The following is a 16,413-nucleotide window of genomic DNA, read 5'->3' as shown; positions in this document are numbered from 1 at the left end:
GCCCGCCCCATGCACCGGAGCCATGAGGGCGGGCAGCCCCGGGGCCCGGGCCGCCGCGCCCCGGCCGGCGCCGAGGCGGGCAAGGTGAGCGCTGCCGCTGCCGTCGGGGCCGGGAGCGGGGCCGGGAGCGGGGCCGGGGCCGGGGCTGAGGCTGGGCCCGCTCGCTGCCTCCCGCGCCCGAGGGGAGGATTTTCCATCCCGGCGTTTTCTGGGGCGTTTTGTGCTCGGCGGAGGGAGAGGGGGAAGAATTTCGATTTTTAATTACTACCATTAAAAAAATCAAATTTGCAATTCTTTGGGTGGCCTGATGGATTCCCTGATTGACAGCCGGAATTGACACTCTGGGTACCTCTTATCTCGGGCATTTACGGCAATTTCTAATTGCAGGTAGTTTGTGGGGTTTTTTCAGCGCTTTGGCTCGCATGGGAACCGAGCGATTACTTCAAGAGGCCCGGGTTAAGTGCAGGCAGGGAGAGAATTCAATCCACATTCAAATTGCTTCATTAAAGAGACGCAGCTTTTGTTGCAAAGGATTTAAATGGCCACTAGAAAGTTCTTATTTATTGTTTTGAGGCGGTTTATATAGGGTGCCCCGCGCTCGCCCGGCGCATGGAGCCGCAGCCTCCCTCTCCCGCTCTCTCCCGCAAGGTGATGCCGCCGGAGCCGCTGCCCAAGGGGAGCGCCCGCTGCCTCGACCCGCACTCCCGCGCCATGGTAAGCGGGGCCGGGGGGCTGCGGGGACCCGCCGGGACCCGCCGGGCCGGGGGGCTGCGGGGACGCACCGGGACCCGCCGGGCCGGGGGATACCGGAGGTCTGCGGGGACCCACCGGGCCGTGGGGATGCCGGGGGGGCTGCGGGGTCCCGTCGGGACGCCCCGGGCCGGGGCTGCGGGGGACGGCGGGGCCCCGGCTGACGGTCCCGATGCGTCTCTGCCCGCAGTCGCAGCCCGACGGGGAGCCGCTGCCCGGCGCCCTGGAGAAGGAGGACGCCCGCTCGGCTCCCAGCACTCCCTCCACGCCGTCCGTCTGCTCCCCGCCATCCTCCTCCTCCTCCTCCACGCCGTCGGCCGGCAAGAACGTCTGCTCCAGCTGCGGGCTGGAGATCCTCGACCGGTACCTGCTCAAGGTGAGCGGCGGCGGGGGGCGGCGGGGGGCGGCGGGGTGGCCCCAGGTCTCAGCCCCCTTCTCTGCCGCAGGTGAACAACCTCATCTGGCACGTCCGCTGCCTGGAGTGCTCCGTGTGCCGCACCTCGCTGCGGCAGCAGCACAGCTGCTACATCAAGAACAAGGAGATCTTCTGCAAGATGGACTATTTCAGGTAGGGGACACGGGCTGGGGGGCAGCTCCGCGCTGAAGCCCCGGCTCCGGTGGTGGTTGGGGTGGTGGTGGGGGCTCAGCGTCCTCGATGGCTGCCCGAGAGGCCGGGGCCGCTCCAGCGGGGAGAAGGTTTGAAAAAGGCAGTGGGGCTCCCCCGGAGAGACGTCCCCTCGGGGCAGGGGGAGGAAGGCGATTTGGGGTGCAGCACCTCCCGGAGGGGTTCCTGACACCCCACCCCCCTGCCCCGCCGTCAGCCGGGGTTCAGACCCTCGGCTCCGCGGGGATTGTCCCCTCGCCCGGGGGAACGGTCCCGGCCCGGCGGGTCGGTGTGAGCCGAACGGGCTGCGGTGCCCAGAGGGGAAAGCTCGGGGCCGTGGGGCACCCCCCAATGCCGCCGCGTCCGTGGCGGGAGCGTGTTAAAGACCCGAAACAAATTACCGGCAGCGCAAAGCCCCGCGACCGGGCCGGGACTCGCCGGGTGCCGGTGGGCTCGGCCCGGCCCCGCACCCCCCGGGGGAGCGTGTCCCGCAGGGAGGCTGCTTCTGGCTGCGACATTCTTTTGGTTATATAGATCTCCATCCACGAATTTTTCCCCAAAAAGAGTAGCATGAGGGGATGGAGGATCCTGAGCTCCTCACTGGGGTTTAACTAAACATCAGAGCCCCCTGCTCGGACTTTTCCCATCCCACAGGATGAGGGAACACGGTTTGCTCCGGCAGGAAGGGCAATCACGGCAGGACGCGAGAGTGGCCGCGGCGGGGGCCCGGGGGGCTCGGCAGGACCCTCCCGCCGCGGCTCCGCGGACAAAGGTGCCGTGGGCAGGGCGTGCGACGGGAATACCGGCGAGATTTCTCCAGTGTTTTTCCTTGAGAGGGTCTCCAAATCCTTGATCAGCCGCGGCTCAGCCCCCGTGCTCGGTGCCGCCGCGGGGTGCGGGGTTCCCGGAGGCGGGTACGGGGGCTGCTGAGAGCCGGATCAGTCCCTGCTCCGCGCCCTGCCCGGTGGTGGTGGTTGTTATTATTATTATTATTATTATTATTTTAATACTGCTATTTTTTGGTGATTTCACCGAAATACCCTTCACTGTCAGCAGAAAGATTTAGGGAAGTCCGCGGTGCCGTTGTGCTGCTTCGGGGCACTTTCAGAGTTTTCATTAATTAATAACCGTTCCGATGCCGTTAATGTTGGGTTTTTCAAGAGTGGACCTTTCCAAAGGCGGTTTTAAAGTAGCGACTGGTTCTCTAAATTGCCTTCGAGCCAGTCCAGCGAATAACATCTGTTAAAAATAAACCCATTTAGCTAGAACCCCCCCGGCAGCACCCTCCCTCCCGGCGGAGCCGGCGGGCGCTGCGCGGTCTCTGCGCGCCGGGGATGCCAAAGGAAAACTAAAACGAAAATCGCTGAAGGTGCCGCAGGACCCCCCCAAATCCTGGGCGGCTGGTTCGGGGGGCAGGGGGGCTCCCAGGCTGCGCTTCGTACTTTTTCCACAGAAAGATGGGTGGGTTTGGGTGGGTTTTTTTGTTGTGTTTTTTTTTTTTTTTTTTTTTTTTTTCCGGTGAAACGCGGTGCGGCGGGCGCGGCCGCGCTCGGGGCCACCCCGCTGCCCCCCAACCCCCAGATCCGCGGGGCTCGCTGGGGCCTCGGCCGGCCCCGGGGCGGGGGGCAGCGGGCGGGGGTCTCCGAGGGCAGCCGCGGCCGAGCCCGCCGGGTCGAGCCGCGCCGAGCCGCGCCGTCGGTGCCGGTCTGCGGCCGGGAGCCGTTCGCCAGGATCGGGGCGGGTCGGAGCAGACACCCCCCGGGCTGGCAAACCCGCCTCGGGGGCCGCTCGCCCGTCCCCGGCCCCCTCCTGCGCCCTCATGGCCCCGGGAGCATCGTGGCCCGGAGGCTGGCGAGCCCGGGACAGCCAGGAGCGGCACTTGACAAAGCACGAATCTGACTCTTGTGCTATTTTTTTTTTTAATTATTATTATTTATCATTTGCTGCAGATAAAGTGTGTGGTTTTGGTTGGTTTTTGTTTTGGTTTGGTTTGGTTTTTTTCAAAAGCAAAGCAGAAAACCCATCCTAACGCGTGCGGGTCTTCGGAGCCAAGCAGATGGGAAGGGGTGGTGGGATGCTCTCTGCACGGAGCACACAGCGGTTTTTCTCGCACCAGCGCTGATTCTCCGGGAGCTGGGGCTGCCCGTGGGCAGCCGGGGCTGGGGGGCCGTCAGGCGTGGGGCCGTCCACGGGCACTGCCCACCAGTGAGGGCATTTAGGCCTGGTCTGTCTGACCTTCCCTTCCCCGTTCACGTGAGGGGCTATGTAAGTGCTGGTGCTGCCGTGGCTCCGCGGCCTCGTGTGCGTTTTTAAGCAAATGCTGCCGTTTCCTGTGTCTTGTCAAATAATTGCATTTGGCATCCAGGGCTCCGTCGGTTCGAGGAGAACCAAATTAAAATTGGAGCTCATTGAGCAGAACATTGCGTTCCCGGGCGATGCGAGGGCTGCTCACAGCCAAGCTCCCACGGCTCCGGTTGCAGGGAGGCCCCGTGTGATCCCGGTGTGATTCCCACAGCACCCCGCTGTGACCCCTGGGGCTCCCTGCCTCGCTGGGCAGCCCTTGGGCATGTGAAAGTGGGGTCACCGGCCCCAACGCGTGTCCCTGAGGGCCAGGACAGCAAAACAGCTGGTGGTGCTGTGGGTGGGCCAGTGCCCACAGCCTGGCTGTGGCCCAGGTGGCTTCCGTTGCCCCTTGCTGTCATGCCCCACTGGGATGATGCTCCTGCTCAAGCACCGCCGTGGCTTGGCATGGCGATGGACTCTCTGAGGTGACCCGCTGGTAGTCCGCTGGGCGGTTTGGGGTGACGCCTGGAAGCCACAGCTGACTCTGGGGGCTCTGTTAGGGGCTTCCTACAGAGCCGGCCCAGGAGGGGACAGGGATGTCAGAGCTGTGGGTGGCCCTGGGTGGCCCTTGCTCCATCCCCACGGGCAGGGGTAGACAGCAGGGCTCAGGGAGCTGTGGCACCCGGGTACCAGTGGCGTGTGAGAGCCGGGACGCACCAGGGCGTCCTCCCGCCTCTGCTCTTCCCGCGCCCCAGATGTTGCGGCCGCCCCCGGGGGAGGTGGGATGAGTCTCTCTGGGATGAGTCTCTCCTGGTAACGTTGTTGGCAGTTTCCATCTCCCAGCGCTAACTGTCACAGAGAGCCGGCAGCATCCACTCACCCGACCACAAACCACGCGTGCGGGGCCTGAGCCGGCGGCTCCGGCAGATGTTGGTGATGCCCCGGCCTGTGCTGCAGTGTTGGGCTCAGGGAAAGCCTCCGGCTCTGCATCTCTGGCTGCAGTGCGGCCCTGTCCCCATCCCTGCCAGGCAGGTGGCAGGAGCCATGGGGTGCCCCTCACCTTGTGCCCCACAGCCCTGAGAGGACGGGGCTTTTTGGGCTATCGTGAGCTCAGTGAATTAAAGTATTTTATTTTTGAGCTGTTGTTTCCCGTGGTGACAGGCCGGGGCAGCCTGCTCGCAGGCGTTTCTCTCCCCGTTCCTGTGTTGCTGGCAGTCCCTGCGGTGATGGTCTCTGTTGGGTGACAGCGGGTGCCTGTGCCCAGCCCCGGCTCAGCCCGGTTTGCGTAAATCCCGATCGCTGCAGTCAGTGCCGGAGGCAGGTGTTGGCCAAGAGCTGCAGGCGCAGCATCGGTGGTTGCGGGTGCCGCAGCCTGTGCAGCCCCGGCATCTGGCTGCTGAGCCCCGGCCTCACCGGGCGCTGCTCGTGCCGCAGCTCTGCAGGGGACAGCGGCCCCACGAGCCCCCACACCCTCTGCAGCCCCCGCTCCACTCCCCGTGAACTGCCGCCATCCCAGGGGTCCTGCCTAGCCCCGGGGGACACCGTGCTGCCTGGGTGTCCCCCTCAGATCGTGGCTGGTGTGTGATGGGGATGTGTGATCTTTCCTGTGCGGTGCCTGGTGCCTCAGTTTCCCCTCGGTGGCAGAGGTGCCGGGACGTGCCCGTCCCCGTGCTGGGCTCCCCCCTCCCCGCAGCAGGCTGGGATTCAAGCGGGGAGCAGTGATTACCACGTGCTATTAGCTCCGAAAGCCTGCCCCTCGTTTGATACCGTTCAGCAAGTACGACTGTTTACATAGCACATTGTTCAAAGTAATTCAATTTACAGGAATGATCTTTACTTCTAAATAAAAAATTAATACAGTTCTTTTGTTTGTGCGTTTATATAAACTAGCTGGCACAAAGTCAGTTTACAATGTTCCCATCTGAAGTAAATTAGCGAAGTCTCTTAGCTAAGTCTCTGTATAATTTCAGCACAGAAATGTCCTCTCTAAAGCAACCCTTTTATTTTTTTTAATTTTTTTTTTTTTAGTCAGCTATGGTCAGGCTGAAAAATTTAAACCTTTCTTTTCCTCCCAAATACTTTTGCAATTAGTAATTCCAGCACAGGACGGTCTTTCTGCATCTTGCTGAGCCCACGGTGGGCAGCAACTCTGTGGTGTGGGGCCGGACACGGGCAGCGCGTGTTGGCTGCGGTGGGCTCGACCTGGGCTATTCCACCGCCTGTCTGCGGCGGCCGGGGCTGCTCTGGCCCACCGAAACGGGGGGGCTTGTGGTGTGGGGTGTCTCCTGCTGCTCAGCGCCGTTGTCTCAGTGGTTTGTGCCTGCTCTGAGAGATGCCGGAGCCGCTCGGGCAGGGCTGGCAGTGGCTCCGCTCCCTGGCTAGCACAGGGGTCGGGAGCGTGGGGGGCCTGGCTGCGGCGGGGGGCCGGGTGGGAGCCCCCGGGGAGCCCGAGGCGGCGGTGGTGGGTGCAGCAGGGAGGTGCAGTGGCTGCGGTCAGGGCTGTGTGGGAGCCAGCACCAGCTCTGCGGTGACGGAGGAGCTGCTCGCTTCTCCCCTGCTGCTCTTGCTGCTGCTTGCTGCTCGTTGCATTTCTTTTTTTAAGCAGCAGAATACTAAAATGCAGAAGCCAAAACAAGGCTGTGCCTGACCCTGCCTGTGCTGCAGGTGCCAGCCTGGGGGCGCAGGGCCATGGGGGCTGCAGCTGCTGCTCCCCGTGAATTGCCTGCCCTCGGCCGGCAGCATCTTGGCAGAAATGGGGTTTTTCAGAAGCGCCTGCACATGCCCAGTGCCCGGCGCGGGGGTCCTGGCCGTCCTGCTGCCTCTTCATTGCGCTGAGCTACTTCCCAGCGTAACTCACTTCAGCACAATCATCGTCCTCTTGCAGCGAGGAGACTCCTTGTAGGAGGAAAAAGCAGATGCATGCGCCCGTACGTGTGAGGGGAAAACACATGTTTTGATTTATGGCAACGGGAGAGAACCGGCTCTGACACAGTTTCCATCCGAGTCTCACACTGGCTGTTATCAAAATAAAAAGCCCATGGGCTTGGAGGCTGATTCATGGCGCTGCGTCACCTCAGCCATGCCTGGTGCTGCAGGGCCGTGGCAAGTCACACCCCGCCACTGCCCGCACTGCTGCCCGCACTGCTGCCTGCACCACCCTGTTGCGGGGGAATGGCATCGGTGGGGCCATTTCTCTGCAGCCCCTTCCCCACATTGGTGTTGTGGGGTTGGGGGTGGACGGGGGCAAGCGATGGGGTTGGCAGCAGCGCCCGTGTCCCAGTGTCCTGCTGCCTGCCCTCACCCTGCCTGCCCTCACCCTGCCTCTTCTCCTCCCGCAGCCGGTTTGGTACAAAGTGTGCCCGCTGCGGCAGGCAGATCTACGCCAGCGACTGGGTGCGGCGAGCACGGGGCAACGCCTACCACCTCGCCTGCTTTGCCTGCTTCTCCTGCAAGCGGCAGCTCTCCACCGGCGAGGAGTTCGGCTTGGTGGAGGAGAAGGTGCTGTGCCGGATTCACTACGACACCATGATAGAGAACCTCAAGCGAGCGGCGGAAAATGGTAGGTAGCCCCAGCAGCGCGGTTGCGGCCCTTGCCCCGGGGACTGTGCGGGGCCATCCCTGTCCCCTTCGCTGACCCCCATCACAGGTTGCCATGTTCGTGAAAAGAGGGTGATGGGTGACCCTGGGGGGTTGAGCGTGAGGCCCTGGGCTGGCAGAGGGCTCATGGCGGTGGCCAACGTGCTGGCAGCACCCACGGCTCGTGGCAGACCTGTGTGCCCCAGGCAAGGTCAGGGACAAGCCCCCGGTACCGTGCAGCCCGGCATGCAGTGCGCGAGGAAGCCACTGGGATTTTGAGGCTGTGAGTCATAAATCTAGAAGGTGGGAAAGCTGGCGGTCCGACAAAACCTTCCCATCATTTTCCACCCGCCCTGCCCGCCCGGGGACGTGCCACTCCCAGTTGACCCGCCGCAGCACGCCACAAGCAGCCGGCCAGCCTCGGCGTTCCCAAGCCAGTCTGTGACACAGAGGTCACGCAGTGCCACAGCTCCTATCCCCTTGAGCTCAGCCCCATCCTCCTGTGTGGCAGCAGCCAGAGATGCTCAGAGGAACAGATCGGTGGGGTTAGTCCGAGGCGGTGCAGTGCCGGGGGGTGTCCCGCGATGGAGAGCACCTGAGATATGTTGATGCGGCAGCAACAGCAGCTCAGGGGAGCAGGCAGCCTTGTGGGCTCAGCGCTGCAGGAGCTCGGCGGTGCCTGGGGCAGGAGGGAGCCTGGCCGGGTCCTGCCCATGGGCTGGGGACGAAGCCAGTTTGTCTCGTGCACATGGGGAGTGATGGCCACGGTGACTACAAGGCTGTTGGCTTTTACCACGTGGGTGCTGTGCCGGGCGAGGAGAGGGTGCCTGGGGATGCTGCGCAGCCACAAAGTCACTGAGAGAAGTGCCTGGGGCCACCTTCCCACTGGACCTCATGCTCGGGACCCTCCTGGGGCTGGGACTGTGCTGGGCCATTGCCCCCAAGCCAGAGCAGGGCTCCAGCCCTCTGTGCCCCTCACTAGCACTTGGTGGGCATGAGGAGGCAAATGCCATGTCCCAGCCTGTGCAGCATGTGGGAACCATTAACAACCTGACATGAAAATAATCAGTGTTTCTGTTTACAGTGTTTGAGTTCAGAGGATGAAAACAGAGTGCCCGGTTGGGCTGGGAGGGTCCCGGCTTGGGACACGGCTCGCGGCGTGTTGGTCCATATGGTTGGCTGCTGCGGAGGGGCGAGCGAGGCGGTGGGGAGCAGGGATGGAGGGGGAGCAGGCTGGTGCAAGGACGGCAGGGTCTGGCGCCAGGGGGTCCTGCAGACCCGTTACCCCAGCTGAGGGCTGGGGGGTGGGTTTGCTACTGCTTGTAAGGACCTGCTGGTGTGAGCTGAGCCCTGCAGTGTCGGGCAGTGCTGGGACACGCGGCAAGTGTCTTGTGTGGGTACCTGTGTCCAAGCGTCCCCTGGTTTTGAGAAGGGGGTGGGATTGCTTTGGAGAGCTGCAGTTGCTGCGGAGTTGGAGGGCCACACTCCCCCCCCCCCCTCCAGTAATTACCCAGCAATTTCTTCTGCACATGAGGTTTTACATACAAGAAAAATAAACAGATGTTGCTGAAGTCAGAGTCCCATTCATCATCCGAAAAGAACAAGTCAAACTATATGAGAAAGTCCTTCAACTCAAGCCAAGACAATCACAGCCCGGTCCAGCTTGCAGAGCAAGCGCCGGGTTGTGCAGGCGCATCCTGGGAGTGGGGCGAGCGCCAGCCCCCTCAGGCATCCTCCCTCATCCATCACTTGGTGCTTCACCCGCGCCCCCGAGAGCGGCCGGGCACAACATGGGCTGCAGCAGGGACCCCGGTGAGGAACGAGGAACCCCGTCTCCAGCCACCCTCCCCGTGGGCTCCACAGCTATGTGAGCACAAGTGGGCTAAGCCTGATGCCTGGGGAGAGGGTGGACAGTCCCCTCCCGGCACATTCTCCTTCCGTGCAGTTGCTGCTCAGAGCCTGGGCACCACATAACTGGGGGTCACTGGCACCCCAAGTCCGTGGAGATGGTGCTGCTCCTGTCGCTGCTCTGGGACCCTGGAGGAGGAGGTCGGGGTGGATTTGGAGGATTTGGGGCTGAGGAAAGGAGCAAAAAGCCCGTTAAAATACTCTGAGCAAATGAAACGATGATGGAGGCAGCGCCCGCAGGGGAAGACGGGGCCACAGGGACAGCGTGGGGCAGGAGTGACAGATGTTGGTGAGCCCCGGGGAGGCAGGGTAACCCTCTGAGCTGCTCCCTGGGGGACACGGCCAAGTGCTGGCCATGAGTCAGGGCCAGTGGGACATCAGTGCTTTCTTTCACACACCACCTTGACATCTGTCTTCCCATTGCCATCTCCCTGTTCCTTGGTCCCTGTGGCTTCCGCCAACTTGCTGCGTTTTTCTTAATTCACTGGTAAACTCCTCGGGGCTGGTGGTGTCTCCTTGCCGGTGCGTGGAGGGGCTCAGCAGCCCGGGGCAGCTCCCGACCAGTGGTGCTGGCTACTGCTCACAGCATGGGATGTTGTGGGTGCCCCCCCGGAGCGATGCCAGGTGTGTTGTCCCCCGGTCGAGCGGCGGTTGCACACCGGGGTGATGGGCAGGGGAATTTCTGACCGGCAGCACTTGGGGTTTCTCTCTTGTAGGCAACGGGATCACGCTGGAGGGGGCTGTGCCCTCGGAGCAGGACAGCCAGCCGAAGCCAGCCAAGAGGGCCCGCACCTCCTTCACCGCCGAGCAGCTGCAGGTATCGGGGGGGGGGGGACCGGGGGGGCCGGAGGGGCTGCGGCTCCCCGGCCTCATCCTGATCCCGTCTCTCCTCTCCCCGCCCAGGTCATGCAGGCACAGTTTGCTCAGGACAACAACCCCGACGCACAAACGCTTCAGAAGCTGGCGGACATGACGGGGCTGAGTCGGAGAGTCATTCAGGTGAGGGGCGGCTGGGGGTGGGCAGGGGGCGGGCAGGCATCACACAGGGAAGACAGGGGTACACCAAAAGGCTGCTACTACACAGGGCTCACATCCCTGTAGCCCCTCGCTCCCGCACATCGACCCTGGGACTTGCAGCATCCAGCAGCTTCGTGCTGCCTCACCGGCACGTCGGCTTCACTGGCTCCCGTAGCGATGCCAGCACCACCCTTCCTCTGTCTCACTCATGAGTTTTTGATTTGTTTTTCCCCCCTTATGATGCAATGAAAAGGAAAACCCATACAGCCCCAGCCAGTCCCAGTAAACTGCTGGGTGGGAAAGCTGCTGTTAGCACACGGTCCCAGAGCTCTGACATCAGGCACGGGTGCTTCCCCGGCAGTCAACAGCCATCCTTGCTGTGAGCAGGCAAAGCTGGCTCGCCTCGGGAAGCGCTGGGATCGAGAAGTTTAAAGAAAAAGGGGTTTTGCAGCCCTAGGGGATGCGGTGGCAGGAGAGTCCCCGTGCTTGTGCTGTTCAGGAGGGACGGGAGCGCGGTGCCGTAGGGACTGAGAGAAATGCCCCCTCTGCAGCTCCCAGCTCGCTGTCTCCGTAGACAGCCCAGCTCTGCCCCTTGGTGACATTCATACTCTTCACATTAATGTTCTGCTGACATACTTTCTACATACAATAAAACCCATGACTGATTAAAATAAATTTGGAGCTTTCGTCCAGGGTTGTTTTGCCAATGACACATTTAAATTTTGTGTGTGAAAATCTGGCTCGAGCCTCAGTTATTGAGATTCTTCATTTAGCTAAAGATCAAGCAGTCTGCACACTGGGCTATTTTTTATGTGGATATTTTTTAAAGGCGCTTTGAACAGGAAACAATTTGTCAAATGCTTACGACTGTTTCCTTCTCTGTGGTCCAGCATGCTCAGCCTCAGAGAGCTGATCTTTGCACAGCCTTGGAGAAGATTTTTTACTCCAAGCTATCTTTCAAAAATTAAAGCATAAGAAAGAAATCACCACATTAGCACAAAAAAGCCCTCTTCCATGCATGTTTTAACTCTAGGATGTAATCCCCTAGCTATTCCTTTAATTAAAAGCAGTAAGATATGGTCAGAGGGTTCATACCTGCTGCTCACATGGACCAGGGCTGTATCCCACCACAGTACCCTCCTCTCTCAGCTTTAATGTTCTGCTGATGTGGTTTTTGAATACGGTAAACCACAAGTGATTAAAACAATATTGTTTTCCTCATCCCTAAAGTCGTATCTTCTCCTAGTCTAAGCTTTTACTCGGTTTTGTCTCCCCTTGTCTCTCGCTGTGCCAATGCTCACGCATTTCCCAGCTGATCTCAGCTATGCTTTTAGGCCAGGCTAGCTGGGGTTTAAGGTTAAAATCTAAATACGACCTTAAAGGCGCTCCCATCATTTGCAGTGGAAGCTGTGAAGGGACAAAGCTTGGCATATGCAGGGATGGATGAATGCAGCCAAAGCTTGGGTACGGGGGTGTTTCTGCCCAGCCGCTCCCCTGGCCGGTACGGTGCAGTTACCAAGGGCTTTCACAGCCCATCAAGCTCAGGGAGCAGCTTGTTGTTGAAATTATTTCCATGTGGAAGGGAATAGTGTGATCATTAATGTGAGTTTTTGCATCATCTCATCAGGGTGTTTCACTCAGTGACTCCTGTGACAAGTTTGAAAGTTTTAATGACCCTAATGATGACTGGTGTTGGTTTTGACCAAGACAAATCAATAGCAGAGATTCCACTTCAGGCACCCTGATGTCTGTACTGTCTTGAGACAAAACTCTCGCTCTAGTGAGTGTAATACAAGGCTATGGATGCTGGAGGAATGCTGGTGAGGTATTTCAGCGTGCAGATTTCTAAATTTGATTCCTTATTTTTAAATACTTGGAAGAGACACCCACCATAGGGTCTTGGTGAAGGACCACACTTCAATCCAATGGTCTCTCCATTGACACAGGGTTTGCTGCTTTTGTTTCAGGTTTGGTTTCAAAACTGCAGAGCTCGCCATAAAAAACACACCCCCCAGCACACAGTGCCGCCCTCGGGAGCCCCCCCGTCCCGCATCCCTTCGTCGCTCTCCGATGACATTCACTACTCACCCTTCAGCAGCCCGGAGCGGGCCCGGATGGTGACGCTGCACGGATACATAGAAAGTAAGTGCCGGCTCGCAGGGCTCTGGCAGCGAGGTGTTCGGGGTCGGCAGGGCAGTGGGGTGCTCCCCGGGAGCAGGCGGTAGCACCACGGCCCGGAGTGCTGTCAAAAACGCCCTTGTACTGCGGGTGCATGGCTGGCGCACAAGCTGCTCCTCCTCCTCGTGGTCTGATGAACTTTGGGATTTTCTGAAGGGCCGTTTATGAGGAAGCCCCAGATGAGAGAAGGAGGGGAGAGGGGGCTGCTGCAGCCTCTTTCCCTCCATGCCTCATTCCCAGGAAAGTCACTGCCTGGGTTTTACCTGACTGGTCCTTGGCCTCCTTGTGTTTTCTTTGTCATGGAGAAGAGGCGTGAATGTGCCCTGTTGAGCTCGGTGGTCAAGTGGTCTCCTTCCTGCTCACAAGATCAGAGTTGCTTTCCCTAACAGTTGCCAAGTGCCGATGAATCACTGCGAGTGGCAGGCAGCTTTGGTCATATCTGGACAGAGGTTTTGGCTCTGTGACTCTTGTGAGGCTTCTCCTCTCCCTCGCCCACGCGGGCTGTAGTAAAACGTGGCTCCTGCTGTGATCCATGGGGCACCTCTTCTTCCACGCGTATCCTGAGCTGCTGCCCGGTGGAAGCCTGACTGTGCCGGTTGGAGGGCGTGTGTTGTTTGTAGTAACAGAGGCTGAAGCCTCTTCTCATCCACAGGTCAGGTACAGTGTGGACAAGTGCACTGTAGACTTCCCTACACTGCTCCACCAGTGCACCTCAAAGCAGACATGGAAGGACCACTATCTAATAGGGGTGAGAAGGTAATTGTAGTCCCTGTTTCAGGCTTTGGGCCTCAAAACCTCAACTGTAGCAAAGATTTTTGTGTAACACCATTGCCACTGCTGTCTCTTGTCAGCATCACTGCTTCTCCATGATCTCTGTGTCTCTTCTTAATTTTGGTGGCCCCAGATTGATGTACCAACTGTTGGTCAAAGTGGCATCATGTTCTTCACTAAATACCCCGTGTTGTTGTGCTGTACTGGGATGCTGTGCCTGCATTCACTGAAGGCTTTTGACATCCTCCTGCCTGAACTCCTCTCGCTCTGGTTTCTCCCCTTCCCGTGTGCAATGAGCTCCATTCTCCTGCTCCGTCCCTCAGTTGTCTGCACGCGCTGTCGGTGCAAACAGCGACCGGCTGTTAACGATGGAGCAGGGGGGACCTTTAGCATGTGATAACTTTCCAGTTTTCCATGAGTTAATAAGAAAGATTAATTTCTTGGGGATTCCAGTATTGCTTAAAAAAATAACAACTGGCTGTTACAATATCTGAAGTAGGAATGTTATTTCACAATGTCTGGCCAGGAAACAATATTGCATATTGATATTTTTCTGTTCAGCATTTAAAGTATCTTGTCTGTTCTAACACACAACTTACTTTGGGGCAAGACTTCTGAAACATGCTTAGGCTCACAAGAATTTATTTAGGATCCAAGTTTAAGTGGCTTCGTTTTGAGGAAACACTGAGCCTTTGGCAATTCTTACTGGTTTTAGATTTTGTCTTTACTGTTAGAAGTTCTCAGCATCTCTCTTTTCAGATCTCTCTCTGAACCAGTGCAGCAGTGGTAGCTTATTGAGCTCCGCTTCGATAAGCACAAGCAGGGGCACAGCAAAGTCACTTTTTCAGTCTAAATGCTACCATTTTGTCATGATATCTGCACAGCAAGCTGGAGAGTTTTTGGAAAATATTATACAGTCCTGGTGCTGTCATTCAGAGAAACTTCACTACAGCAAGTAGCTCCTGTGATTTAAATGTAATTACTTGCTTGCAGCTGTTGCAGAACTGGGTTCTCAGGACATGGAGCTGCCCCCCAACCAGCTCCTTTTCCAAACAATCACTTGCATGTTGAATTCCTGAAACCTGAAGCAGCCTCTTTTTCCACATCCAAAATTTTTTTAAAAGCAGTGATAGCTGAGATCCTGGGAAAACACATGCAAACGTTAAGTCTCTGTTTCCCTCTGCGTGTGGGGCACACAGCCCCGCTCCTCTCGAGGTACCCAGCGCAGCAGCTGTGGGAGAACCCAGTTGTGACCAGCTCAGCGTCTGCTTCCCCCGACTGATGGCGAGGGCAGACGCTGTATTTGCTGAGCAGCGAGGTACAGTGCTGTGAGGGAGGCCTGTGCTGATTAGCAAGTGAGGGCAGATAGAGTAAGGACCACTGGCAGTGGTCTTCATCTTTCATGGTAGCTGCTGTATCACAGAGCAAATAAATGCTGGTTTCAGCGTGTGCCCGGTATGATACAGCTTCACAGCTAAAGGTGTGCCCGGAGGTGCAGCTCGCTCTCGGGCTGCGTGCTGCTACCGCCTGTGCCTGCCCCGGCCGGCTCCATTCTGTGGGCAGGGCTGGCAGCAGGTGGGCAGCCACTGGCTCCAGAGAGGTTTTTCCATGGGGAAGCGGCTGCCTGGGCGCCCGCAGGGCACATGTCTGTTCTGTCGGACCCTGAAAACGCGTTTTCATTGCGAGGGCTGTCTGCCTCTGAAAGCAGCTAACGCTCCACTCCCGTTTTTCCCACTAGGTCATCCTCTTTCAGTACTGACTGCGCGAACTCTTCCTCACCTGCCCATGGCGCTACCAGCACCACTGCCCCTCAGCCGCTGAAACACGGCGTCGGCCCAAGGCAACTGTTATCAGTCATGCAGGAGAAACTCAGATCCAGCATTCTCAGTTATTTCCATTGACCAGCACCTAACATCCACTATTATTTCTCCAGCGACACTCTGTGTATGTGTGTGTTGAGTGCAGAGTTACATTTTTCACTTGTTTCTTGTGGACTTGTAGAATGACCGTGAGTCTCTCCAAGGCAATGCCAGACACAGTCAAAATTAGTGACTCTACTGTGCTTGCAAATCTTGCTCCCAAACCCATGGGAATACGAACAAACCAGAACATGCTGAGTCTCGGGGGGGTCAATGATCACCTCTGAACATAAAGGAAGGAGGAATTTACGTGGTTTGGCCTGATTCTCTTTTTGCACCAGTGAAGCGCTGTCGGTTCTTGGACATCCCTCCTTATTTCCACTTGCATGTGTGAAATCTGAAATGGGCTTTTTGTCTCAGCAACTCAATATATACACAGACCTTCCTGAGCCAAACTCGTGGGTAGCTGAGACTCCACTAAGTGGAAAACACGATGCCAGCTGGAAATAGGCAGTTTTTCTTCCTCCTCAAAGTGCTTTAGAATCACATGTCCTTTGATCACTCTAAGGTAAGTAAATCTTAGTGTTTTTCCCCCCCATTTTATAGGAGGGGAAACTGAGATGTCCTAAACTGAGAGGAACCATGGGGGTTGGTGGCAGAGCCAGGTTTAGCACCCTGAAGTTTTTGATTGCTGACTTGTTCTTAGAACACTGAATATCTCTCTCCTCTCACAGCCATCTGCCAAATCTTTTTTTTTTTTTTAAATTTTTTACTCTTATTCTTTATTAACAAGCTACTTTATTTCCTTGGAGTCATATTGGATCACAAATGGGTGATTTCAGAATGTACCTACACAAAACTCTCAGACACTCCATACTCTGGGACTGGGAATCCCAACAGAAGCTGGCCGCAAAGGTGTAGAAATGTTCTGCCCTGGTGTGGACCCAAGTTCAGTCAGTGGAAACAGTGGGGTAGAAACCGGAGACCCAGTTAAAAAAGGTGAAAAGTGCAGTAAGGCCAGCAGGAACAGTCGCTAGCTGAGTGGACAGCAAGGTGATGGCATATTCCTTTATCTGGCAGCACCGTGCTGGTTCCCGCTGCCTGTTCTCCCTTGCTGGAGTATGGCTCTTGCTCCTGCCAAGTCCTTGGACGAAGGTGCAGCCCAGGAGAACGGCTGCCGGCAGGGCAGGCACCGCAGGGCTCATTGCAACAGCAAAGGAAGTGCTCAGCACTCTGGCCCCAAATCAGGAAAAAACTCCGAAACGATCCTTCATTGACGGTAATAACAAAAAGTAAACAAGTAACCTTTGCCAGCCCTTCTCAGTTTGCACCACGCCAAGAGCAGGTCTGTAAGGAAACCTCTCTCCATGCAAGCACAGGGGTCTGTCTTGCTGCTAAGTGTCTGTGAGGCCACGTTTCCAAGAATGTGAAAGCCCACTATGAGCCACAGTTAGTGCATAATGTGAC

At 57.8% G+C, this 16,413-nt stretch overlaps 1 protein-coding gene across 5 annotated transcripts in view; it reads left to right on the top strand.

The window, feature by feature from the left end:
- Positions 1–16,413, top strand: part of LHX6 (LIM homeobox 6) — a 16,619-nt gene continuing 206 nt past the window's right edge. Inside the window, exons 1-11 of one of the 5 annotated variants that reach the window (XR_012631847.1) lie at positions 1–84; positions 649–714; positions 941–1,126; positions 1,197–1,318; positions 6,976–7,196; positions 9,838–9,938; positions 10,025–10,120; positions 12,106–12,280; positions 12,969–13,072; positions 14,826–15,514; positions 16,027–16,333. Coding sequence is in view for 3 of the 5 variants with exons in the window: in XM_074891301.1 (XP_074747402.1) it covers positions 10–120; positions 574–714; positions 941–1,126; positions 1,197–1,318; positions 6,976–7,196; positions 9,838–9,938; positions 10,025–10,120; positions 12,106–12,280; positions 12,969–13,072; positions 14,826–14,846 (1,278 nt within the window). In the remaining 2 variants the exon portion in view is untranslated. Of the gene's footprint in view, positions 121–253; positions 388–573; positions 715–940; positions 1,127–1,196; positions 1,319–6,975; positions 7,197–9,837; positions 9,939–10,024; positions 10,121–12,105; positions 12,281–12,968; positions 13,073–14,825; positions 16,334–16,413 lie in introns of those variants that run through there. The other 4 variants (XR_012631846.1, XM_074891299.1, XM_074891301.1 and 1 more) reach the window with 4 other exon arrangements.

This window comes from Strix uralensis, chromosome 21, assembly GCF_047716275.1.
Source record: "Strix uralensis isolate ZFMK-TIS-50842 chromosome 21, bStrUra1, whole genome shotgun sequence".
In the NCBI taxonomy this organism is placed as follows: Eukaryota; Metazoa; Chordata; class Aves; order Strigiformes; family Strigidae; genus Strix; species Strix uralensis.
The sequence above is the reverse complement of the archived record's forward strand: the minus strand, read 5'-3'. Positions and strand labels throughout refer to the sequence as shown.